At 40.6% G+C, this 26,222-nt stretch overlaps 2 protein-coding genes across 4 annotated transcripts; both read right to left on the reverse strand.

Moving 5' to 3' along the window:
* Positions 1 to 1,595: 1,595 nt before the first annotated feature.
* Positions 1,596 to 11,672, reverse strand: LOC124002574 (endophilin-A3-like). The gene is made up of 9 exons (XM_046310116.1): positions 11,472 to 11,672; positions 6,410 to 6,478; positions 6,178 to 6,250; positions 5,935 to 6,078; positions 5,282 to 5,415; positions 4,803 to 4,961; positions 4,358 to 4,461; positions 4,078 to 4,202; positions 1,596 to 3,809 (listed from the first exon to the last, which is right to left on the reverse strand). Exons 1-9 carry the CDS (start codon positions 11,514 to 11,516, stop codon positions 3,601 to 3,603), a joined length of 1,062 nt encoding a protein of 353 aa, XP_046166072.1. The 5' UTR covers positions 11,517 to 11,672; the 3' UTR covers positions 1,596 to 3,600.
* A 357-nt stretch (positions 11,673 to 12,029) lies between these two features.
* glsl (glutaminase like) lies at positions 12,030 to 23,450 on the reverse strand. Of its 3 annotated transcripts, XM_046310236.1 has the most exons (22): positions 23,185 to 23,450; positions 21,913 to 22,024; positions 20,432 to 20,532; positions 19,025 to 19,092; positions 18,149 to 18,248; positions 17,753 to 17,894; positions 17,577 to 17,643; positions 17,361 to 17,473; positions 16,453 to 16,582; positions 16,235 to 16,299; positions 15,938 to 16,101; positions 15,666 to 15,724; positions 15,521 to 15,565; positions 15,334 to 15,392; positions 15,089 to 15,155; positions 14,898 to 14,948; positions 14,637 to 14,813; positions 13,547 to 13,678; positions 13,344 to 13,436; positions 12,804 to 12,865; positions 12,518 to 12,658; positions 12,030 to 12,253 (listed from the first exon to the last, which is right to left on the reverse strand). In XM_046310236.1, the coding sequence occupies exons 2-22, from the start codon at positions 21,957 to 21,959 to the stop codon at positions 12,157 to 12,159; spliced, it is 1,980 nt and encodes a 659-aa protein (XP_046166192.1). In that variant the 5' UTR covers positions 21,960 to 22,024; positions 23,185 to 23,450; the 3' UTR covers positions 12,030 to 12,156. The 3 variants fall into 3 exon arrangements, with proteins under 3 accessions (XP_046166192.1, XP_046166278.1, XP_046166369.1); XM_046310322.1 differs by lacking the exon at positions 23,185 to 23,450 and having other exon boundaries at positions 16,235 to 16,296; positions 21,913 to 22,121; XM_046310413.1 differs by lacking the exons at positions 13,547 to 13,678; positions 23,185 to 23,450 and having other exon boundaries at positions 21,913 to 22,121.
* Positions 23,451 to 26,222: the final 2,772 nt, after the last annotated feature.

The raw sequence follows: 26,222 nt of genomic DNA on the forward strand, positions 1-26,222 counted from the left end.
CCAGATTCTTCCAGATCTGCCAGATTCTTCCAGATCTGCCAGAATCTTCCAGATCTGCCAGTCAGCCAGAATCTTCCAGATCTGCCAGTCAGCCAGAATCTTCCAGATCTGCCAGTCAGCCAGAATCTTCCAGATCTGCCAGTCAGCCAGAATCTTCCAGATCTGCCAGTCAGCCAGAATCTTCCAGATCTGCCAGTCAGCCAGAATCTTCCAGATCTGCCAGTCAGCCAGAATCTTCCAGATCTGCCAGTCAACCGGGCTCTTCCAGATCTGCCAGTCAGCTGGGATCTGCCAGAACTGTCAGTCAACCGGGATCTTCCAGAGCTGCCAGTCAGCCAGAATCTTCCAGAGCTGCCAGTCAACCAGGCTCTTCCAGAGCTGCCAGTCAGCCACTCTTCCAGATCTGCCAGTCAGCCGGGATCTGCCAGAACTGCCAGTCAGCCAGGATCTGTCAGTCGGCCAGGATCTGCCAGTCAGCCAGGATCTGGTAGATCCATCAACCTGCCTGAGCTTCCTCTTACTCCTGAGCTTCCTCTTACTCCTGAGCTTCTTTTTCAATCCCGAGCTTCCTTTCACTCCCGAGCTTCCTTTCACTCCCGAGCTTCCTTTCACTCCCGAGCTTCCTTTCACTCCCGAGCTTCCTTTCACTCCCGAGCTTCACCTCAGTCCCGAGCTTCACCTCAGTCCCGAGCTTCACCTCAGTCCCGAGCTTCACCTCAGTCCCGAGCTTCACCTCAGTCCCGAGCTTCACCTCAGTCCCGAGCTTCACCTCAGTCCCGAGCTTCACCTCAGTCCCGAGCTTCACCTCAGTCCCGATCAGCTCCTCAGTCTAGTGGGGTTCTGGGTGAGGTCTACTAGGCCATGGTTGGCGGCGAGGTTGGACTATCCAGGGACGCAAGGAGAGGGGACTAAGACATTAACTGAGTGGGGTCCACGTCCCGCGCCGGAGCCGCCACCATGGACAGACGCCCACCCGGACCCTCCCTATTGATTTGAGGTGCGTTCGGGAGTCCGCACCATAGGGGGGGGGGGGGGGGGGGGGGTCTGTCACGCCCTGGTCGAAGTAATTTGTGTTTTTCTTCATGTATTTGGTCAGGCCAGGGTGTGACATGGGTTTTTGTATGTGGTGTGTAGCTTAGTGGGGTTGTAGCTTAGTGGGATGTTCTAGGAAAGTCTATGGCTGTCTGAAGTGGTTCTCAATCAGAGGCAGGTGTTTATCGTTGTCTCTGAATTGGGAACCATATTTAGGCAGACATTCTTTGGTTGTATTGTGGGTGATTTTCCTGAGTGTCTTGATGTCCTTGTTAGATGTTAGTTGACACATGTATAGGCTGTTTCGGTTTGTTTCGTTTGTTTTGTAGTGTTCGTATTTAGTCGTTTTACGTTTGTTTAAATAAACATGGATCGCAATCGACACGCTGCAGTTTGGTCCGACTCTCCTTCACCATTAGAAAACCGTGACAATATGTCCAATCAATGGAATTTACCACAGGTGGACCCCAATCAAGTTACAGAAACGTCTCAATGATGATCAACGGAAACAGAATGCACCCGAGCTTATTTCCTTATATGAACTGTAACTCAGAAATCTTTGAAAATGTTGCACGTTGCATTTATATTTTTTAACTTACAGTAGATAATACATCCAATGATCATATAACTGATTTGATTGTTCCTTAGCGTAATTTCTTCAACATATTGTAATTTAACTATAAATTCAATTTGTGAAACAGCAAGCATTTGACAATAAATAGGAAAGAAATGTACACTACTTTGATATTACAGCATTCTATACTCATTCATAGTGATTGACACAATCTCTGACAATATGGCTTACAGCTAAATATTTTCTAGTTCAACATATTATTCCAAGACACTACCGTAGGATATGAGAGGTGATTAATACCTTGTGTGTGTGTATTTCCTTACTAATAAAGAGAAATTAAGTGTGCAAATACAATAATTGACAAGGCTACAGCAACACATTTTTAAAAAGTGCTTAAAGGCAACAAGTGTTTCTACTGTTTGTGGAAGGTGGAAAAACTATTAAAGGGATCATATTTAAGTGGATAAAGCACACGCGCATCTAAAACACCTTTAAAGTGTAGTGTAACATTAAACAGCTATAAATATCACAAATGGTGTTTGATAAGAGATATTTCCCCTTCTCGTGTTCAAATTGATATGCAGACAAGTCTTAACCCTGATCTTTCCACACTTCCACAACGAAGGCTAGTCCATTCAATAGACAGTAATATTAAACATTCTAAACTGGATGGTTCGAGCCCTGAATGGAGATTGGCTGACAGCTGTAGTATTTAAGACCGTATACCACAGGTATGACCCCCCCCCCCCAAACAATTATACTGCTCTAATTATGTTGGTAAGCAGTTTAGTCGCAATAAAGGCACCTCAGGGTTCTGTGGTATATGGCCAATATACCAAGGCTAAGGGCTGTATCCAGGCACACCACGTTGCGTCGTCCCTAAGAATAGCCCTTAGCCGTGGTATATTGGCCATGTAACACACACCCCCATGCCATATTGCTTAATTATACGGTCTACTCCCAAAGCCGCCTGTTGCCTGAGGGGAATTCCCAACGCTCAGTCTAAACATGTGCCTCACACGATACAGTTTCATAAACATTTGGAACATTGCTTCTATGAAAGGTTGTAATTTTTTAAGAAACTTACCGTACAAATTTTAGTAAATTTGCACCCGGCTTTATTTTTAAACACTGGAAATATGGAATGGTTCAATGGAAATGTGAGTGCAAGGTGAGAGGATGTCACAATGGTGTGTGAAAACTAGGTGCAACTTTCCTAAACTGCGCACAGTAAGTGTATCTTTTGTATTTGAAATATTATTTTTCGCTTATATAAAAGTTCCAAAGATATCCAAAACCGTATCGCAAGTGTGGTGTATTTGCATTTCGACAGAGCGTCAGGAATAAACAAGAGCATTGGGATTGTAGTTCACATGGAGCCAGCTGCAGTCCGTAAAATCCTCTGAGAACCCAAAACAGGTTCCAGCTGTAAACTGGGTATACCCCCCTTAGGTTCTCGAGAGCTAAATGAAGACATGAATATTGACCCTGAACGTGGTAATAACAGTCCCAAGATTAAAACAAATCTTAATAAAGCAGCTGAAGTGTTCCATGACATCACAAAAATGTGCTGAATTAAAAAGTGTCACACTACTAATTGACCCATTATTATGCTGAAAGTAACAACAGCACACAATGGAGACAAATGTAACTAAGATGGGCTTTCAAGGGAGAGAGAAAATATTGCATAAGACTGTCTGAAATGGTGTAGCCTTGAAACCTGTGGAGTACGCAAAGACATTGCATGTCAATAGCTCTATGGCCTCTGAGAAAATAAGGTGAAATTAAGAATTCACAGATCCAGGAAGAAGTGACGGTACCACCAAATGAGGCCGTCCTGAAATGCTTCTAACAGTAAAGCTCAAAAATACAAATTCAGTCAATAAACACATCAGAAAGTGGAGTGACATTCTTTGCAAAATAAGATTTCCAGAGAGTGCTCTGAGGTGAGGACTTCATAGCCGGCCCCCATAGCTTGTGGTGCTACCCTGGTATCACTGTGGCAAAGGCACAAGGACATTGACGTAGCTGATAGGAAAAAAGCCAGACTCCCCGCTGATCATGCCCTCATACCAGTTGTCATCAATCTGGTTGGTGAGGATGATGAGGTCGCCCTCCTTGAAGCCCAGCTCTCCTTCATTCTCAGCCACAAAGCAGTAGAGCGCACGGCAGCAAGGCTGGTCTAGGAAAACCTCACAATCATCTGAAAGAGACCCACAATTGCCTTGAAATTGATATCACTAGATGACCACTAATTAGTCAATCTAATGGGCATCTGCAATAAATTATAATGGACATATTAACGACTTAAAATCGGGAAAGCTATAGTGAACCATCCAGATGGCCCCAATTTACAAAAGAGACAGCATTTTACGATAGTAAAACATGATTTACACTAATAAAAAATACAGAAATAACATTATGGAAATGAATTGAAGAAATTACATTTGCTCAACAATTGAGCCAATTACCTGAAGATATAACTGATTTCACTGATGATCTGTGGGAAGATCCATTTTGTTGTGTGTTGATTGTGTTAACTTTAATAGATTTGGGCCTGGGCTCCCTCTTTGGTCGGTTGCTTGCAATGGCTAGCCTAGAAAGAACAGGAGAGACAAGGTCACAAGTTCACAACCATCAACAGTGAACCAAACCCAGGCAGTATGTCATGTGCCTTGAGTACTGAGTACATGTAGCTCATGATTAAGTCCCTGTCTGAAGTGTATTTATTAATTTGATTGATACAATCACCTGCCCTGCAGACTTCGATTGAGGCTGTCCAGGATTTGGCAAGACTGGCGGTGATAGTCCAGAGCGGCCCCAATCAAAGATGATAGGTGAGTCACATGCTCTGCCTGCAAGAACGGACCACAATAGCTATCAGCACAGGATTGTCAATCTCACTGCCAGTGGCCAGTATACATGATAATGAGCAAACAAGCTAACTGTCATGAACATGTTTAGAGAAATTTGCATCTCCTTGTTTATAAAGAAAAATAAACTTGTGGATATTTCCACCCATACACTTCTCCCAAGTTGTTACAGGATTATAATAGGTTGATAACACTAATCCTGAATAGAAGAATATGTTTACACAATGTTTGTTTTTAAATTAAAAAACTTTCTCCCCAATTTTGTGGTATCCAATTGTTAGTAGTTACTGTCTTGTAGAATTGCAGTATTTGTTTTTGCTCACATCACTTTCTAAGAGGTCGAACATGCTTCTCTCTGCCAGCTCTTTGGAGTCCGAAAACTTCTCCCACGCCTGCATGATCTCCTCGTCAGGTATCTTTCCTTTGCGTCGTTTCTTGTAGTCAAAGTCTAGCCGACGACCTTCAAGTTTTCTTAGGTGGTACTGAAGAATGAATGACAAGTACATATGGATCTGAAAACAACACCCTTTTGCTTGTGAACAAGCATTTGATCCATACTGTCATAATCAACATTATACATTTATGACACATACAAACATACTTAAACTGCACTTGATCTTCATTTACAATGATAGGTAGACATCAAAGGACCTTAAACCTTAAGCCTACAAGCCGTATATCCAAAGCCTAGTGGCCTACAGCACATGGGTCAAAGACTACTAATCTGATACCTGTTCAGGCTGTTCCCTTTGCTGAAGCATTAATCATTTGGACTATTCTGAGTGATGGAGATGAGCCTCACCCCTATTTCCCTCAACTCTCTGTCCTGGAGTGCCTGCAGTGGGTCGATGAAGTTGTTCTTCACACTGATGTCCAGGGAATCTCTGGCTATGGCCATCTGTTTCAAGGCTTCACCAATGTCCGCCAGTGCACATCCTACATGGAATTCACAGACATGAAGAAACATCTAAAAAAAACTTTTGAGTCTGTTGAGCACATCATGTAAAAATGAATAAACTGAGCTATTCAATCATTAAAATACATTCCAGGTCATATGATAGACCTCTAGATCTTTGGTGTGGGAGGATATTAGTGTACTAAGTGTTTGTACATCTCTAGGCCCGTACTCTTTTTGGAAGAGGCAAAACTTACTGAAGCGTAGAACCTTACATTAGAACGATATTGATTTAACTGCTGAGTGTTGGGTTAAAAGCTTTTAGAGGTGAGACTCCTAAAGTATCTCACTGGTAACTGCTGGAGTATGTGTTTGGATGTAAAGAATTAGATACTGGGTTACAAACCCAGCTGGCGGACAAAAAATGAACTATCGCTACGTCTAACTGGCCCATAACCTGATCTGAATGTGTATAAAATATGTGGTAGTAGAATATGGTATGATGTGTCGACTGTAAGTAGAGGCAGTTCGCTCCATGTGGGTTACAATTGTTGACGTACCAAAGGCAGAGCCGACTCCCAGTTCTCTGCCGTAGTGCAACATGCAGTCTCCCAGCATTCCCTCAGTCTGGGGGTACCCCACAGCCTTCACCTGCCCACGGATCCTGGACACTGTGTTGAGCATGCCCAGTTTGGCTCTATATGCTATGGATCAATATTAGCATTTGCATAAAATATATCACATATACATTTTGTTGTACAATGAAATCCTATACTGGGCCAATTTATCAAGTGATACCATACCTGGGTTTGGCTGGAGGTACTCTGTGGTTTTGGGCACAAGTTCAAGAACCATTTTGTGGGTCACATCAATTCTCTAAAACAGAATAATCAATGACAGAGCAGGGGAAAATTCTGTATCAGTATTTTTGTCCACTCCACATAATTCTCAACAGTGTTCGACATTGTTCTACCTAATTTGACAAATTATTGTGTAAAAAAAGAATAATACAAATGTAATAAAGCCATGCCTCACCCTTTCCATTTTTTGAAATTCTTCATCCAGCTTTGTTCCCTCAGCACCAATTATCTTCTCACTCAATAGCTGTGGCAAGATAAGAGATTAAAATATAAGGAAAGCGTGTATAATGGCAAAAGACAAAGCAAAAATCTTACTCTCTTTCAATAAATAAGTTGGTATACAATTTATATGGTAACGTGCTCGCTCTCCTCTCATGAAAACAAGTTTATTTATATGTATGCATCAAAACTTTCAAATTAAAAAAGGCAGACTACCGTAATGACACGACTTTAAAAAAAATACAAATTTTTCCCCCTCCAGAATGAACTGTACTGGCAAAACCAAATATTGCTAATAAGTAACTAGTAAAGTGAAAGTAGCCTAGGATACATCCAAAAACTGGTGTGAACTCTTACGCGGATGTACAAAACTAATATAAAAGTTTTCCACTAGGTTATAACATTAAAGCCTGCACAATTTCAAACCACTCTTACTGTCAGCATGTCTAGTCCTTTGGCGGTCATTCGAAGATCACTCACTGTCAGTGCTGGCATGCACATTACAAGGAGTATGAAGTGTCAGCATGTACAAACTTGAACACTCACTAGCATAAGACCAAACTAAATATTATGCCTGGAAGGTAATTGTGTGATTTGTATGCATGTTAACAAGCAGTCTCTCCATTGGTCAATCATAACTGAATACATTTAGAAACACAAGGCTTATAGTAAGTCCAGTATTGCATGCATGGTAAGCCTGAGACATTAAATGCAGGGTTCTAAATTACATGGGTGTCTGGTTGGCACTCAAACAAAATCAGGGCACCCCCATAATAATAGAACAATATGGGCAACAGCATGGAAATGGTGTTGAAAATGGGCACCCAATGTGAATGCAATTAGGATTTAAAATCTCCTACACATTCATACCTGTGCTGTAGGCATTACTATCACTTATGCATGATTCATGCTTCATTTTCACACTTGAGTTGTAAAAGTTAGCCCAATTGTTCCTCCTCTATAGAAACCAAGCATTACCACACTGATACCTGTGTTGTGCCAAGATAACAACCTCTCCCTCAATGTGATCAAGACAAAGGAGATGATTGTGGACTACAGGAAAAGGAGGACCGAGCACGCCCCCATTCTCAGAGCTTCAAGTTCCTTGGTGTCCACATCACCAAAAAACTATCATGGTCCAAACACACCAAGACAGTCGTGAAGAGGGCACGACAAAGCCTATTCTCCATCAGGAGACTGAAAAGATTTGGCATAGGTTCTCAGATCCTCAAAAGGTTCTACAGCTGCACCATCGAGAACATCCTGACTGGTTGCATCACCACCTGGTATGGCCACTGCTCAGCCTCCAACTGCAAGGCACTACAGAGGGTAGCTCGTACGGCCCAGTACATCACCAGGGCCAAGATTCCTGCCATCCAGGACCTCTATACCAGGTGGAATCAGAGGAAGGCCCTAAAAAATTGCAAAGACTCCAGCCACCCTAGTCATAGACCGTTCTCTCTGCTACCGCACGGCAAGCGGTACCGGAGTGCCAAGTCTAAGTCCAAAAGCTTCTTAATAGCTTCTAACCCCAAGCCATAAGACTCATGAACAGCCAATCAAATGGTTACCCAGACTATTTGCATTGTTCCCACCCCACATTTTAACGCTGCTGCTACTCTGTTTATTATCCATGCATTACTAGAACCTTTTTAGGGGCGGCAGCGTAGCCTAGTGGTTAGAGCTAACCAGAAGGTTGCAAGTTCAAACCCCCGAGCTGACAAGGTACAAATCTGTCGTTCTGCCCCTGAACAGGCAGTTTAACCCACTGTTCCCAGGCCGTCATTGAAAATAAGAATGTGTTCTTAACTGACTTGCCTGGTTAAATAAAGGTAAAATAAAAAAATAGTCACTTTAACTCTACCTACCTGTACATATTATCTCAATTACCTCGACTAACCGGTGCCACAACACTGTGACTTTGTACCTATAGCCTCGCTACTGTTATTTTATTGTTGGTCCTTCATTTTGTTTAAAGTTCCTTGCTCAGAACATATGAAAGTTGGTGGTTCCTTTTAACATGAGACTTCAATATTCCAAGGTAAGAGGTTTTAGGTTGTAGTTAATATAGTATTTATAGAACTATTTCTCTCTATACCATTTGTATTTCATATACCTTTGACTATTGGATGTTCTTATAGGCACTTTAGTATTGCCAGTGTAACAGTATAGCGTCCGGCCCCCTCCTCTCCTCTGGGCTCGAACCAGGAACACATTGACAACAGCCACTCTCGAAGCATCGTTACCCATCGCTCCACAAAAGCCGTGGCCCTTGCAGCGCAAGGGGAATAACTACTCCAAGTCTCAGAGCGAGTGACGTTTGAAACAGTATTAGCGCACACCCAGCTAACTAGCTAGCCATTTCACATTGGTTACACCAGCCATTAGGCTGATACTCTTGAAGTCATAAACAGCGCTGTGCTTTCGAAGAGCTGCTGGCAAAACGCACGAAAGTGCTGTTTGAATGAATGATTACGGGCCTGCTGCTGCTCAGTCAGACTGCTCTATCAAATCAGACTTAATTATAACTTAATAATACACAGAAATACGAGCCTTTGGTCATTAATATGATCGAATCCAGAAACTATCATTTCGAAAACAAAACGTTTATTATTTCAGTGAAATACGGAACCGTTAGGCATTTTATCTAATGGGTGTCATCCCTAATCTAAATATTCTTGTTACATTGCACAACCTTGCAATGGCAATGAGCCAGGCAGACCAAACTGTTGCATATACCCTGACTCTGCGTGCAATGAACGCAAGAAAAATGACACAATTTCACCTGGTTATTATTGCCTGCTAAACTGGATTAGTAGTTATAACTAGTGATTATGATTGATTCTTTTTTATAATATAAGTTTAATGCTAGCTAGCAATTTACCTTGGCTTTTACTGGTGGTCCTTCTGTAGCTCAGTTGGTAGAGCATGGCGCTTGTAATGCCAGGGTAGTGGGTTCGATCCCCGGGACCACCCATACGTAGAATGTATGCACACATGACTGTAAGTCGCTTTGGATAAAAGCGTCTGCTAAATGGCATATATTATATTATTACTGCATTTGCGTAACAGGCAGGCTACTCGTGGAGTGCAATAGTTAGAGCGTTGGACTAGTTAACTGTGCGGCTGCAAGATTGAAACCCCTGAGCTGACAAGGTGAAAATCTGTCGTTCTGCCCCTGAAAAAGGCAGTTAACCCACAGTTCCTATGCAGTCATTGAAAATAAGAATGTATTCTTAATTTACTGACTTGCCTAGTTAAATAAAAAATGTAAAAATGTTTATTTTTATTTTTTAATCGGTGCCCAAAAATTCAGATTTCCGATTGTCATGAAAACTTGAAATCGGCCGTAATTAAATCGGCCATTCCGATTAAATCGGTCAACCTCTAATTTACACTGAACAAAAATATAAAAATGCAACATGTAAAGTGTTGGTCCCATATTTCATGAGTTGGAAAAAAAACATCCCTGAAGTTTTCCATACACACAGAAAGTGTATTTCTCTCAAATTTTGTGCACAAATTTGTTTATATGCCTCTTAGTGAGCATTTATCCTTTGCCAAGATAATACATCCACCTGACAGGTGTGGTATATCAAGAAGCTGATTACATAGCATGCTCATTACACAGGTGCACCTTGTGCTGGGGACAATAAAAGGGCACTTTAAAATGTGCAGTTGTCACACAACGCCACAGATGTCTCAAGTTGAGGGAGCGTGCAATTGGCATGCTGACTGCACGCTCCCTCATGCTGTCCACCAGAGCTGTTGCCAGAGAATTGAATGTTAATTTCTCTACCATAAGCCACCACCAATGTCATTTTAGAGTATTTGGCAGTACGACCAACCAGCCTCACAACCGCTAACCAGGACCAGCCTGCACAAGACTTCCACAGCCGGCTTCTTCACCTGCGGGATCGTCTGGGGGGAGCCCCTAAATGAGCCTAAGAATTGATTTCTGATTTCCTGATATGAATTGTAACTCAGTCAAATCTTTTAAATTGTTCCATTCATATTTTTGTTCAGTATACATCAATTGTATGTTATGCAGTTAACTGACTGAAGCTGTAGGTCAGTCATGCACATCTCACTCCAGCGTTAATGCTAAATTGTAATTATTTCACCACTATGGCCTATTTATTGCCTTACCTACCTAATCTTACTACATTTGCACACACTGTATATATATATATTTTTTTGTATTGTGTTATTGACTGTACGTTTGTTTATCCCATGTGTAACTCTGTGTTTGTGTCGCACTGCTTTGCTTTATCTTGACTAGGTCGCAGTTGTAAATGAGAACTTGTTCTCAACTGGCCTACCTGGTTAAATAAAGGTGAAATAACAAAACATTTCAAATTAAAATGCCTGTAGATCCCCAGTTCATTGGCTTTGCTGTGTAGATAGCATAGGCCTATCAAGAGCAACTATTTGGGACAGTCATTTCAGTGGTGACCCAGTTAGTATCCCTGGCACTGGCATTGTTTACTGAAGGTGTTCAATCACGCCTTTATAGCTAGAGGAATCTCTTAAGACCACTTTAGAAAACAATGTCCAGAATCCACCAGCACAAAAGCCTACACATAATTGCAATTTCTGTCAAAAACAAATTATAATTCACGCATTGTGTCTAGCCTAGTGGTTAGAGCGTTGGGCCAGTTGCTAGATCGAATCCCCGAGCTGATAAGGTAAAAATGTGTCGTTCTTTCCCTGAATAAGGCAGTTAACCCACTGTTCCTAGGCAGTCATTGAAAATAATAATTTGTTCTTTAACTGGCTTGCCTAGTTAAATTACGTTTTTTTAATCTAATCTGTAGGTCTTTACAGTTGGTATTGGTTGGTAAGGCCTATCCTGGCCTAAAATAAAGACATGAATTAACTTCCCTTCTTGGCGCGTTGCCACAAAACGTCATACTAATTATCGCTGAGGCAACGGTTGCTTGCTGAAGTGTATGAGCTTTATCCACATGGCGCCATGCTAAGGAAACACAACGCACTGTGTCGTGTCGTCTCCTTACCTGACTTGCTTTGTGAAATTGCTTCTTCAACCCGGCTACCGACATCCTTCAAGAATCAAAAGGCCGAAATAATATATGGAAAGAAATAATGGGATGCCAACCGTGCTCTCTCTAATAGTTGACCCGTTGGTTAGCTACATTGTGTCCCGATTGCCCTCCAATCCGTCTCCATCGTCGCAATGTATCAATGCGCTAAATCACTTCACCGGGTCTGTTGAGTCCTCGAACACGATTGGTTGAGAGCTTCTGGTTGATGTACATTAAAGTGCCGACGTTTACGTTGCATAAGGCATATAGCAAAACAGTAACACTTACACAAAAAATTAAGTGGGACAAAATTATTGTTAAACCCTACCAGTACATTTCATTGTTTTACAAAATGCTATTTGTGATGCATGTCAGGTGGCCCAATTAGCCTATAAAAAGGTAGGCCTATAGGCTGCTACTGTATATAAAACGATTAAAACGAATTAATGTGGATTATCTAATCAACTAATTACATAAATTAACTACCAGGAAAAAGGAAACAAAAAAACAAAATACCCTAAAAGCTGCACCTGTTTTACATCATAGAAAGTTTATTAACGTATAGGAATTACAATACATTTCCACATGTATTGTAAAATAATTGAGAGAGAAACTTCTGTTTAGCGCCAACTGTTGATCCTGTATGTGCCTTTATTGCTCACAGAGTCACTGGCTGCTCTTCATATTTCTTGAGTAGTTGGGCTGCAGGTCCATGGCTGTGTTTCATAGCCTCCTGCATGGGTGTGTTACCCCATCTGTCAAGAGAACATGCCACAAAAGTGTGAGGTTATAAGTCTACTGTATAAACTTAAAGCCTCAATAGCCTATGGGAGCTTTCACTTCTTGTGTCCTTTCCCTCATCTGCACTGGTGAAAGAACTGGACAGGTAAAACCAGATTCCTAGTACAGGTCCATCGTGTGGCACTCAAGCTTTCACCTGTCCTGCATTTTCAGCTCACGGCATTAGACATAGGGAGGAAGAAATTCAACTATTGAGATGCAGCCTTCTTAGTTCTTACCTGTCCTTGAGGGAGTAGTTGGTGCCTGTGTTCTCCACCAGGAACCGGATGACCTCAGAGTGACCCTCGGAGGCAGCCACATGCAGAGCGGACCTCCCGTCGTAGTCCACGGCATTCACGTCAGCCCCAGACAGGAAGTACCTGGCGAGGGAAAGATGATCAAGTGTGTACATTTAGAAGATTATAATGTTTTTAAAAATACAGTGTCTCATGGTGTATCAATTTTATTTTTTTCTGTTCTAATGTATGCGAGAAAAGATAGACATTCTAGTTAGGGCAACCCTACCTTCGCAAGGATTGTATGTCACCTTTGAAGGCAGCCAGTAAGATGTTCATGATCTGATAACCCTGTCAAATAAGAAGGATGTAGAAAGAAAAAAAGAAAAACACTTTATTTCTCAAATATCCCTGGAATAGACCTTGACAAGGAGTTTGATTCATCGTTAAAAGGTCCAATGCAGGCATATTTATCTCAATATCACATAATTTATACGTAACAATTAATTACCTTACTGTGATTGTTTTAAATTAAAATGGTAAAAAATATGCAAAAGTGGCTTTTTAGCAAAGATACATTTCTCAAGCAATAATTTTGCTAGGACTGGCTGGGAGTGGTCTAACTGGAGATGGGAAAAATGAAAACTACCTGTTCAGAGAGGTTTGGAACTCTCTTTTTAATAGGTATATTAACTAATTTGCCGCATGGTTACCTCATCATGGAAATGCCAAAGCTCCATCACATGAAAACAGGCTACATTTCATGCTTTCTTTCAAACAGTTCTTACAGGTGCAAAGTGTTGTTGTGTAGATGGCCTCAAATACTGACCTCAGACTCTGCTTTCCATTGCCTGTATGTAAGCACCTGTCTGAATGGTGTTCGAATGTCAAAACTGTGTAGCTGGAATGTTGATATGAGTTCCTTAAAAACAAACAAAACATGAAATAAATCAATGAAAAGCAAGGAAGAACAAACCACAATTATGCTATAAAAGGAAATAGTTAATTAGGGAGTTGTGATGGTTTCACAACCTCACAGAAGTGCACAGCCTTCCAGCAGTTTCCAAAGGAGTCTAGGTCAGGTGACCAACACAGCAGGCCTAGAACTCCTGGGACAACTGCCAGCATAACTCCTGATTTACTGGACTTGGCTGGTGCAGACGTCTGCAAAACATAACATTGATTATCATTAACCAGTGCTTAACTTGGACTGAAATAGGTACCGGTACTCATTTTGGGTGCCGGTACTTTTTATATTTAGGTGCATGAGGCCACAATACTTTTGAACTAATATTTGTTAAGAGGTGCAGGAGAACATTTGAGGTGCCAGTACTCAGCTCCAGTAAGCTCCTGCCAATGGGAGGTTTCAAAGCATTAATTCAAATACATAAGGAAAACAAGAAGAAAGTATGTGATTAAATGAATGGCTCAATTTGCTTTACTTGCTGCTTCAAGCCTATGACACGTGTAGTGCACTTTCTCGTCTAATACTCTCGTGACAGAAGTAAACATAACTGTACAGAAAAACTGAGTAGTGGGACCAGCGAATTTATGTTACCAATACACCAGATCCTAGCACCAAATGAAATCAAATTGTATTTGTCACATGCACTGAATACAACAGTTACAATTTCACCTTACCGTGAAATGCTTACTTACAAGCCCTTAACCAACAATGCAGTTCAAGAAAAATAGTTAATAAAATATTTACAAAATAAACTAAAGTAAAAACTGTAATGAAAAGTAACACAATAAAATAACAATAACAAGGCTATATACAGGGGGTACCAGTACCGAGTCAAAGTGTTGGGGTACAGGTTAGTCAGGGGGGTCAATGTAAATAGTCCAGGTGGTCATTTGATTAATTGTTCAGTGGTCTTATGGCTTGGGGGTAGGGTGTTAAGGAGCCTTTTGGACCTAGACTTGGCGCTCTGGTACCGCTTGCCGTGCGGTAGCAGAGAGAACAGTCTATAACTTGGGTGACTGGAGTCTTTGACAATTTTTTGTGCCTTCCTCTGACAGCGCCTAGTATATAGGTCCTGGATGGTAGGAAGCTTGGCCCCGGTGATGTACCCACCACATGGAATTTCAATGATTGTTTTGAGAATGCAAACAAACCAACCTTAAAATTGAATATTCTGGAGTAGTCGTTCATTCCCGCCACTTGCATCATGGAGAGCATACTCTTTGTAGCCGAGGGCGACAGCACCTGGTCACCTGACAGAGGGCAGAGTCCCCCATTGGCTAACGAGGCTGCCATGGCTGCTCCTGATTCACACGTGACCTCTGTGGAGGCACACTGACACACAATAAAAATGCATCAGAAACATTTCAATCTATATCAAAGTATCTAAATATGGAAATGAAATGGTCAAACATTTACCTGCAGCATTAAATCCAACGTGGCATTTATGTCAACGGTCTCCGGAAAGCACTGCCAAAATAATATAGCAAACATTTTCAGGGTTAAAACAGTAAAAATAGAGAATTACATCTATCAAGTGTTCACAAAAAAACATTTTTATTATTACCTATTACTGTATTTAAAAGTTTGACGTGGAAGAAATTACTTACTTTCTTTTCTTGAAGGTAAAACGATAAGGCATGTAGTCTGATGCTGTCCTTTCTCAAGCTCTGGTAACTGTATGACAGACAGACATGACAGGTCAGCAGGGACAAAAAAAGACATCAATACAAAAAAATGTAGCAAATTGCTAAGAGCGAGAGATAATAAACTTTGGTAATAATCAATCTATTGTTAACAAGTTAGTTTATTTGTAAAATATATATATAAATAAATTCCATAAATTGCTAATTACCTTGTGCAGTTTAAGTTTGCATGTTCCTTATTGCAAAGTCTTTTGACAGCATTCAAGACCTGCGGTGATGACATAAAGATGGCATTGGTCACACCATAGTATTTGTGACTTGAAAGTTTTAAAAAAAATATTGCAAACATAAACATAAGGATTAAAAAAAAAAAAATTTGCCTTCTGCCTTACTTACAGATTCATACTTTTCCTCCTCCTCTGCACCAAGACTGGCAGCCAACTGTACAAAAACAATAAATTACATTTAACATCACTTGAAAATGCATTGGCATTATATTTTAATGCAAATAGCCATTGGTGAGGGAGTGTGTGTATATTACCTGTAACAAAGATGTGGTAATAATGGCGCCTGTCTCAATGAGCGGACTGTGAGGAACTCCTGTGTAAAATATTTGTTTTTACATGATTAAAAACCACATCCCAAGGACTCTATTAACATCACAAGCCATGCATACTTGAAATAAAGGTCAAATAAAATAATAATACAAAATACTTTGCTTACTGGATTGCATATAAGTGAACTTCATGGCTCCATGGCTGTAATACCCAAAGTCTTGCAAGCAGAAATAAGTAGATATGTGTTTTACTGTACCTTGTTTTGTGAGGGTGAAAGGAGAGTCATATTTTGAGAACTCCTCCACGCCCACATATCTGTGCACGTTGTCCACTCCGAGCTGGTCTATTGCAATGCCATAAACCAGAGGCCAGGATACTTCCCCCAGAACACAGGATTCGGCCCAGTCGCCTAAAGACAGCCTAAAAGACCACAGACAAGGCAGGACAAGAGGATTAACTTCCAAAAAAAGGACTCTCAATTTAAAAGGACTGCTCTATATAGTCCCCAGTGATGTTGATGACATAAAACATAGTGACATTGGTTTTACGATACCTCTGACCATCAACCGTACAGACTGAGACTCCCCATTTTGCACTGTCTCTACTATCCTTCTCCTGCTGAGACAAACAATTCGTTTTTTAGGCATTGTTTTAGCACACACCCATGCCAAGAGAAGTTTTAATTTCCTACAATATCAAAGGTAGCATTTTATTGCATGACTAATGTAATTTGGGGCACGCTTCAAAACACCAGATGAAATTGTACCTCACCTTGACTGAAGACAGCTGTTTACATTTCATGAACAACTTTTGAGTTTCGTCGGTGAAGGTGGAAAAGTCAGGGATGACAAACCTTCCCTGTAGAGCTTTCAGAATGAGGGACACAAAGCCTGTAACACACCTTAGGGGGAAATTCAAATAACACCTTGTTTATCAGAGACACTTTCATAACGTGATCAAGGAACACAACCAGTTTCATTGGTCTGACTAACAGCTTCTCTAATGTAGTTGATTATGTATATTGGTTCTGTCCATGATTGGGCTAATGTATGTATTTTGAACATAAGTGTATGTCTCTATTATCTATAGCAGGGTTTAATCAAAGTTGGGCAAATTGCAGTGGGGCTGGCAAATAAAACAAAAATCGAGTATAAATATTTATTTACTTTTTTAAGTGGGGAACCAAATATTAAGAGTACAGATTATTTTATGGAACAATATAGAAACATTTTTGAGAAATATAATTTGAAGAAAACACTTTTTATTGAATAAATATATTTATTGGTTTTCTTAATTTTGATAAGAGATGATAATATAATGAATTTAAAGTTATTTGTTGATGTGAAAATCAAAATGTAATGATTTTAAGGTGGTGTCATTAGATTTGGGGTGGGATAGGGTCGGCAGATTTTCTGGTGGAAAAAAAATTGAGTCCCCGGAAATGCTGGCGAAGGAAATGGGGTCGACGCTGAAAAAGTTTGAATATCACTGCTCTATAAGGCTCTATTTGCCCAACTCTGCACATGCTGTTTAGTTTCAAATTGTAAAATGTGAGTTTTGTTGCAATTGGACCCATAGTATCTTAACCAGTGTTAAAAAGGGCTTTTCTGTGTGGAGGAACCATCCTTTTCCGTCACAGTTGGCCAGTAACTATGATTGCAATGCAGTTCTAACCTCACCTCTGAAAGGTGTTCCTGTCTACTGTTCCATCCTCATCCTGCAGTTTCCTCATATGAAAGTAGCAGTCCTTGATTCTGGGGTCGGATCTGTGTAGGCCTGAGCTCCACACTGTCTATGGAGGAAGAGAATGTTTTTTCGTTGTTTGTCATTGTAGTTTATCTTTGTGGATGCTGCTTCTTGTTCAGGTCTCTTTAGCAATAGCAATTACTAGCTACCTCAAAAAAATGGTTCATGCCGACTCTCCCATCAGAGGCAAAGCTGTCAAAGAGAACATCAGCAGCCCTGGAAGAAAATAATGTATTTCATCCACCACAGGAGGGCATGGTTAAGCAATAAGAACATAACTGGTAAAGATAATGTAAGAGTACAGGGTCATTTGTGAGATACTCACGCCCTCCTCTTTGAGTGTCCCTGCGTGGTCTCTGTCCTGCCCACACTGAGCCAGGGCTGGGGAGATGTGGTGACAGGCCTCTCCTGTTCTGCCTGGGGCAGAGGGGGCTTCAGAGCTCCATTACTAACCAATGATGGGAGGCCTGTAGAGATAGGTACAAAAGAGTACAAATGAGGTGAATGGTTGGGTGGTTCGGGTGGGGGTTACAAATGTGAGATTAATACCTTTGATTTTCTATAGACACTATCAGTTTAAGAGATACATAAAATGGACTGTATTGTGTATTTGAGGATTTGACTATGCGGGTTATGCTAAGAAATGCAGACAACTGCATAGTCACATGTGAAGTGAAGTGGAAACCTACTTTTCTCCTCACACCTTCATCACTATCCTTACCTGTTGATCCAGGGCTCACTAAATTGACAGGTCTCTGAGACTGGGACTGAAAGGAATTTCTTGGCATGGGACATGGAACATTCCCTGATGAAGCCGTATCCTTAGGAAATGAAAAACAATAAACAAACAAATGCACAGACAGATTTTGAAAGCAGGAAGTGGCATTCTGCAGTTATAGACTGGTAATATTTGAGTTTAGCCGCAACATAAGCCATTTTACCGTCAATCAAAGCTATAAGACATTATCCATGCCTAACTGTAACAAGGTAAGAATTTCAAAGTCTTAATCAGTGAGTCAACATATAATATCTACATTTTACTATATTCAAATTCACACATATCGGATGGACATTTCGAGCCTCATTTGACTGTTCCCAGACATCCCTTTAATGTTTTCAGTAATCACAGGTGCTCTTTAGTGAAGTAAAGTTGAATTGTTACCTTTACAAGGCAATGTGGGGGCATCAACAGTGACAAAGCATGGAGCGATTACTTTTTACTACTACTGGGGTTTCTAAATGGCCTCTGCTTCTGCACCGACATTGACTCTATTTAGAAGCTGAAAAGACATCCATCTACTGTACTTTTTCATGAAAGCAGCACTTTCATCCTCCCTTTATTTTACAGCTCAGATTAAAGACTGTAATTTGATTCTGAATAACCTCTGCTTTGATTTATTTCATGCCTTAGCTGGCCACCTTCCACCTGACAATGCAGAAATCTTTCTGCTTTGGCTTATTTGACAAAAGTGCGGGTAACTCCCCCACTTTGATCTAGTGAGGTGGGTGTATTAGGGTGACTCAGGGGTCTGTTGTGTGAAACAGTGATATCGGCATGTTGTTTGTGTGTCAGATTCAGGCAGGACACAGCACATACCTGGCTCTCAGCCCCTTTCACTGGCAAAGGATTCCTTTCTTCATGGGCCTCTGTCATCAAGTCATTTTCTAAAGCAAAACAAATTACAAAGAAAAGGAAATGAATGACAAAATCCATGTGTAGTTTAATCCAAATTACATTTGTTGGTCTTATCAGCCATGTTTTCAGGGTTCCAAAAAAGTTTACAAAACACAGAATAGTCTATTATTATCACAACAAGAGTTGAGGAGAATTTTGTAACAAAGACGATGATAATAGTATCCCAAAATTATGATTAAATGCGCATTGTGTAAAATGTGTAAATGCAAACAGCCCTGAATGTAATTTGATACTATCAAGTTGTTTACTGTCAGAGTCCACTTTAAGATACAAACAGCAGCATTTTCCTGACTCCCTATTAGTTCTTGCTCACAGAAGTTGACAATAAGAAAAAAAGAAAAAAAAATATTTCGCACCCCGGTCAAGTCACTTTCTGAAATAACTCTCAAAACCACAACATTTTTAAAAAACTTAACCACACCGCACATACCAACAAGAGTAGATCAAATGGAAATCTGCACAGGGTTAAATGGTTTAATTTTTAAGTTTTACTCTTGAGAAGAGAAGTGAAACACTGATTATGTGACAACACAGACAAGAGCAGTATAAATGCCATTCCCTTCCAAGTATACTGTTTGACATCAGCAATTCTGACATATCTAGTACAATGTCATGTCTTAACACAGCGTTTGTGAACATTGGCTATTGCTCATCAAAACGTGAGCAATAAAAACTACACACAAACTTTGAATAAACATATTTGTAGTTTTTGTCTCCAGTATCTTGTTTACTGGAGTTGATGTCTATACTGTTTGATTGTAACATTCCAGACAGAGGAATGCAGACTGCATTTCCCCTGAGCCAAGAATGGGGTAAAGAGAGGAGTAGCATGTCTGAGAACACTATTACAACCATCTGTATGACACGTGGGTTGTGAAAATATCACTGTCATGCATGCATATAAAGGTTAAATACACTGTTGCATGTTTATTTCTATAATAAGACAAGTTATAATAAATACACTCATGGACTTTGACTGGCTTTAGTGTGGCAATTGTTTTACTGTTTTGTCAGATAAACAACCAGTACCACATCAACACATCTGGACTTGATTTTGCCTCCTTCTTTCCCTCACATGTTGTCGGCCCTACAACAGTCCACATGCTCTGTTTTAATGACCGACGTCTGGTTAGAGTAGATCTTCCTCAGTTTCACCATCCCACTCAGCTCCTTATTTTAGCACTTTGAGGCAACACCCACAATAAAAAGCCCCATAGGCCAAAAATCACAGGGGGGAAAAACCCACATCGTTAACATCGCTGAAACAGTCTCATACCCACAATTAGATGTTCCTGCAATGTAGCCTACCTCTCATGTCCTCCTCCTTATTTGGCTCCAGTAATTTGTTACCGTCCAAACCTCCATACCGTTTCCTCCATTTGCGTCTTAGGGAAGGGGTTCTTTGGAAACTGGAAAAACAAAAGATTTCAGAATAGATGGTCATATAACGTTGTACATTTTTGTCAAACAATATGATCTTGGCAACCAAATTACATGGTCTCTTTCAATAGGTAAGACAACAAAGTGTCACAACCAAATGAAACAAGCAAATGATTGACAGTTTGTCATTAATGGATCAAGTGAAGGACAATGAAAACACTTGAATAGCACACAGTTTGTGGACATCAGGAAGAACAGAAGTGATTGTAACAGAACAGCTAATGGTGATCAAAATAAACATCTAAATCAAATCAAACCAACAAATGTTGTGCCTGACTACCCTGTTCTAAATGCATTAGGTCCTTAGAACTCCACCAAGACAAGTCAAGTCATGATGTGGGGAATAAGTGGAATGTCCGTCTCTATGTAGGGAAGTTATGACATGGTGAGCTATCATCAGCATCTCCACTTAAAGCAGCACCTGGGCTGCAGGTTCTCTTTGGCGTGGGCAGCCTGGCCTTCTGTTAACTCCACTGCAATGCCACGTCTCATGATAACATTCATGGAACGTGTAGCAAACAAGATGCTCAAATGAGACATGAAAATGTACCAGTTTTCCTATGACTGGCAAATGTATAAATGGTAAATATGTAAGCTATTGGGTCATTCCACAAAATGGGTGCCTTTTGCATCCCTTTGATATTTTTTTAAAAGCCTGATATATTTTTTAAAAAGTGCCCTTTAATATAGACCACATGGAGAATCTGAATCAAGAAACATTGAACAGCTAATAGTGAAATCATAGTGAAGGTGAACTGGTTCTCCTCTTTTTGGACATGTTCTGGTGTTTTGGGTTGGAAAACTGAACGGATCGACCATAACATAGATAGACAGGCTACAAATGTTTTAACAATTACTTTTTTGGTGAAACTTGGATTTAATTGCCACTTGCTGTTGCGCACAACAATCTTCCATTCCCCCTGTCACAAGGGGATTTAGGGCTGACTTAAGATGAAATTGTCAACCCTGTTAAGGTCAACCCTGTTACTTTCTTTGGCACTTAATATCCAAATGGGCACAGACATCAATTCAACATCTATTTCTCGTTGGTTCAACATAATTTCATTCAAATGACTTGGAAACAATGTTGATTCAACCAGTGTGTGCCCAGTGGGTAGGCACTTACTATAGTCATTTTTTATTTAATCTTAAGATGGTAAAACATGTATTTTGACGATTTTGAACATGTGCCTTTATGACAGAATGTTTGAATTAGGTTAAATGAAACATTTTTGGGGGACCAAGTTCCATTTCTCAAAAGGCACCAAATTGGTTGAACGACCCTTCTGCCTTTCCTAACATCTGACTATATACAAATCCCAAAGTGGTGAAATACGAGTTATTCTTACCATAGATAAGGATTATCCTCTGTGTCTTGGCTTGGAGTTTTTTCCATTGAGGGATGAGACTTTCACTGGATACTTGGTCCACAATTATTTTGTCAATGTCTTTTGTCAACTTCTGAGACGAATGCAACAGGGTAGACCATGTAGGGATAAAACACATTTGAGTCTCCCTGCTCCAGCTCTAAGCTCTGTGTGTGAGTGTGTGCGCTGTGTGTTATGCTGCATGCTCTGAAGTTTCTGAATGAATGGGAAGAACTGAAAGGGGACCCACTGAGAAAGTGGGTGGGATATCTTAATTCAGAAGGAATTCTTTACCACTCAACTGCAAGGAAAGGCAGTCATAGGTTGTTTTTTTTTGGGGGGGGGGGGGTTAACATTATAGAGTTTTAACACGCTGAAACACCATGAAATTTAAGGGGCACATAAGGACTGCATTACACATTCATAAGCAATACATAAGCATTTACAAAATACTTACTTCAGAACCTGCAACTTTCTGTTAAAGTTATGTCACAGTATGTTATTATACTGCAGATGTTTATAGGTAGCCTATTTCATAAATGCTTGTGTTGTGTACTGCTCATGAATGTGTTGTGGCTTATGAATAAAGTTATTATGTAGCTGCTTCAACTAAAGTGATACAGTGCACTAAACATAACAAGTAAGCATATGCTATGTGGGATAATTGTGTAATTAATTTTCTGAATGTCTTTACAAAAAACAAGAAACCAGTTAGTTAGTTTGCACTTTAAAATAAATTACACGAAATTAACTACCCAACTCAAGCAAAAATAATTAAGAGCAACTTGAATGGAGGCTGATACAGCTGATGCAGTTCATGATTTGAAAACATGCGCAGTTAAGGCGCAGAGTTGACACCGAATGAGTCAAGTGTTGCAACGTTAGCTGTGTTTACATTTTTTGACCAACTGTGCCTTGAAGTTACAGGAGATTGATTAAAGAATGCCCTGCATTTTCAATAGTCACAGACAAGCAACTTGAATGGAGGCTGATACAGCTGATGCAGTTCATGATTTGAAAACATGCGCAGATAAGGCGCAGAGTTGACACCGAATGAGTCAAGTGTTGCAACGTTAGCTGTGTTTAAATTTTTTGACCAACTGTGCCTTGAAGTTACAGGAGATTGATCAAAGAATGCCCTGTATTTTCAATAGTCACGGACAACCCCGTTCTCTTTGTTTAACTCGGACACTATTGTTTAAGGTGTTCCATTTTAGATAACGTTACTTTATCCAAAAAACATTTGTCTGTCACCTTCTGCCGGAGACTGTCCCCATCATCACGTCAGTTTGAGGGACCTTTTGCAGCAAGAAAATACGCTGGAAAGCATACAATGCCCGAAAAGACCAAAACGGTAGGGCTGTCCTAAAACAAGCACCATGTAGGCTATAGCTTTACTAGCCAGCCAGAAGTTTAGTTAAGATAATTTACTCAAATAATTGTCATGCAGACCAATGGCTACTTCCTAACAGTACTACTGTACGTTCTAAACATGTTGTGCTCCTCTCCTTTCCGCAGAATTAAACTGCCGCCCCCCCCCCCCCCCCCCCAAAAAAAAGATATATATATTTATTTTACGTAGGTACTGTACAATATGTTCATTCCTAGTTGTGTTTATAGTGGCAGTAGGTGTCGCTATTGCCGCACCGCCAACTGATGGGCAGGCCAATGCGGAGCTTGTTCGGTATCTCTCCAAGGTGCTGGCGTTGAAGAGAAGCGAAGTCGTTGTGGACAAGGTTTAAGAGCTGTGAATGGACATCTCTGGATTCTTCATGATGCATGTTTATATACTGTGTTGCCAATAACAGAACAGTTTCAGGAATTTAAACTAAAATGTTTCATCATGTCCTTATGCCTCTCTGCAGGGCTCAAGATACTGAGAATATTGTCACGGGGACACTAACTCCAGAGCAGGGGTTGGACAGGTTAAAGTAGGAGGCTTTTTGAATGTTAATTACACCCATAACAGAGGCTTTTTAGTTCAGGTCCTATACACCTTTACAGTATTGGTTGATTTTCAGACATCTATGGAAACAGCTCAGATAAGATAGTAGCCTACTTTATTAATCCCCAAAGGGGACATTTGTTTGCATCAGCTGATGCACACACCAATGAATGCACAATTTGTGACATGCACTATAGTTAGGCATTCTACAAGGATTTGAACTGTATAGGCGTCTGAAATATTTTTTCCCCCAAACTGTTGAAAGAACCCTTGTTTATTGAGGCTTCCTCAGAAATAATTTGCTGTCTTATCATCTGTGACATTGTTTTTTTAAAGTAAAATTTCAATCACAATGAGTCTTGCCTCAGGCATGGCTACTGATATGATTGTTATTGATGTATTATGTTCATAATAAAAAAGTTCACCCAAGTTCCCACCCTTTCAGGCTATCTACCTTCACCTCATGAGGTATCTGAGGTATATTTTTTAGCAAATATCTTAGATCATTTAGCCTTTTTTTCATGCTTTTGTTGCCCCTAAAACGTGTGTTATGTTTATTTTCTTGGACAGCATGTGGGTATTTATTTCTGTATCGAATTGCTGTAGTTGTTGTAAATGAAATTAGATATTTGGCAATAGAAATAAAAATGTCAATGACGTCTGTGACTCCACCGGCCCTGTGGTGTCCTTTTATGTATGCAGCTGGCTACCAAAAATTGCAGCTGGTTACCAAAAAAGTGTCAGGATGACCGCTTTATTGCTTTTTGGTTCCCAGATTGCCCCTGTAATTTTTATATTGCATATCCCCATTACAGGTAATCCGTTACTACCCAACCTGCTCAGCTCCAAAGGACCCAAGTAAGGGCCTCCAGCCATGTGGGAAGCGGAGCAGCTTGCCCATGTGCAGATACTCCATACCCAAAATTAGAAAAGAAAATCCAGAAAATCACATTGTAGGATTTTTAATGAATTTATTTGCAAATTATGGTGGAAAATAAGTATTTGTTCAATAACAAATGTTTATCTCAATACTTTGTTATATACCCATTGTTGGCAATGACAGAGGTCAAACGTTTTCTGTATGTCTTCACAAGGTTTTCACACACTGTTGCTGGTATTTTGGCCCACTCCTCCATGCAGATCTTCTCTAGAGCAGTGATGTTTTGGGGCTGTTGCTGGGCAACACGGATTTTCAACTCCCTCCAAAGATTTTCTATGGGGTTGAGATCTGGAGACTGGCTAGGCCACTCCAGGACCTTGAAATGCTTCTTACGAAGCCACTCCTTCATTGTCCGGGTGGTGTGTTTGGGATCCTTGTCATGCTGAAAGAACCAGCCACGTTTCATCTTCAATGCCCTTGCTGATGGAAGTAGGTTTTCACTCAAAATCTCACGATACATGGCCCCATTCATTCTTTCCTTTACACGGATCAGTCGTCCTGGTCCCTTTGCAGAAAAACAGCCCCGAAGCATGATGTTTCCACCCCCATGCTTCACAGTAGGTATGGTGTTCTTTGGATGCAACTCAGCATTCTTTGTCCTCCAAATACGATGAGTTGAGTTTTTACCTAAAAGTTCTATTTTGGTTTCATCTGACCATATGACATTCTACCAATCTTCTGGATCATCCAAATGCTCTTTAGCAAACTTCAGACGGGCCTGGACATGTACTGGCTTAAGCAGGGGGACACGTCTGGCACTGCAGGAGTCCCTAGCGGCATAGTGTGTTACTGATGGTAGGCTTTGTTACTTTGGTCCCAGCTCTCTGCAGGTCATTCACTAGGTTCCCCCGTGTGGTTCTGGGATTTTTGCTCACCGTTCTTGTGATCATTTTGACCCCACGTGGTGAGATCTTGCGTGGAGCCCCAGATCAAGGGAGATTATCAGTGGTCTTGTATGTCTTCCATTTCCTAATAATTGCTCCCACAGTTGATTTCTTCAAACCAAGCTGCTTACCTGTTGCAGATTCGGTCTTCCCAGCCTGGTGCAGGTCTACAATTTTGTTTCTGGTGTCCTTTGACAGCTCTTTGGTCTTGGCCATAGTGGAGTTTGGAGTGTGACTGTTTGAGGTTGTGGATAGGTGTCTTTTCTACTGATAACAAGTTCAAACAGGTGCCATTAATACAGGTAACGAGTGGAGGACAGAGGAGCCTCTTAAAGACGAAGTTACAGGTCTGTGAGAGCCAGAAATCTTGCTTGTTTGTAGGTGACCAAATACTTATTTTCCACCATAATTTGCAAATAAATTCATTAAAAATCCTACAATGTGATTTTCTGGATTTTTAAAATCTCATTTTGTCTGTCATAGTTGAAGTGTACCTATGATGAAAATTACAGGCCTCTCTCAT

This window comes from Oncorhynchus gorbuscha, linkage group LG01 (genome assembly GCF_021184085.1).
Source record: "Oncorhynchus gorbuscha isolate QuinsamMale2020 ecotype Even-year linkage group LG01, OgorEven_v1.0, whole genome shotgun sequence".
NCBI classification, from domain to species: domain Eukaryota; kingdom Metazoa; phylum Chordata; class Actinopteri; order Salmoniformes; family Salmonidae; genus Oncorhynchus; species Oncorhynchus gorbuscha.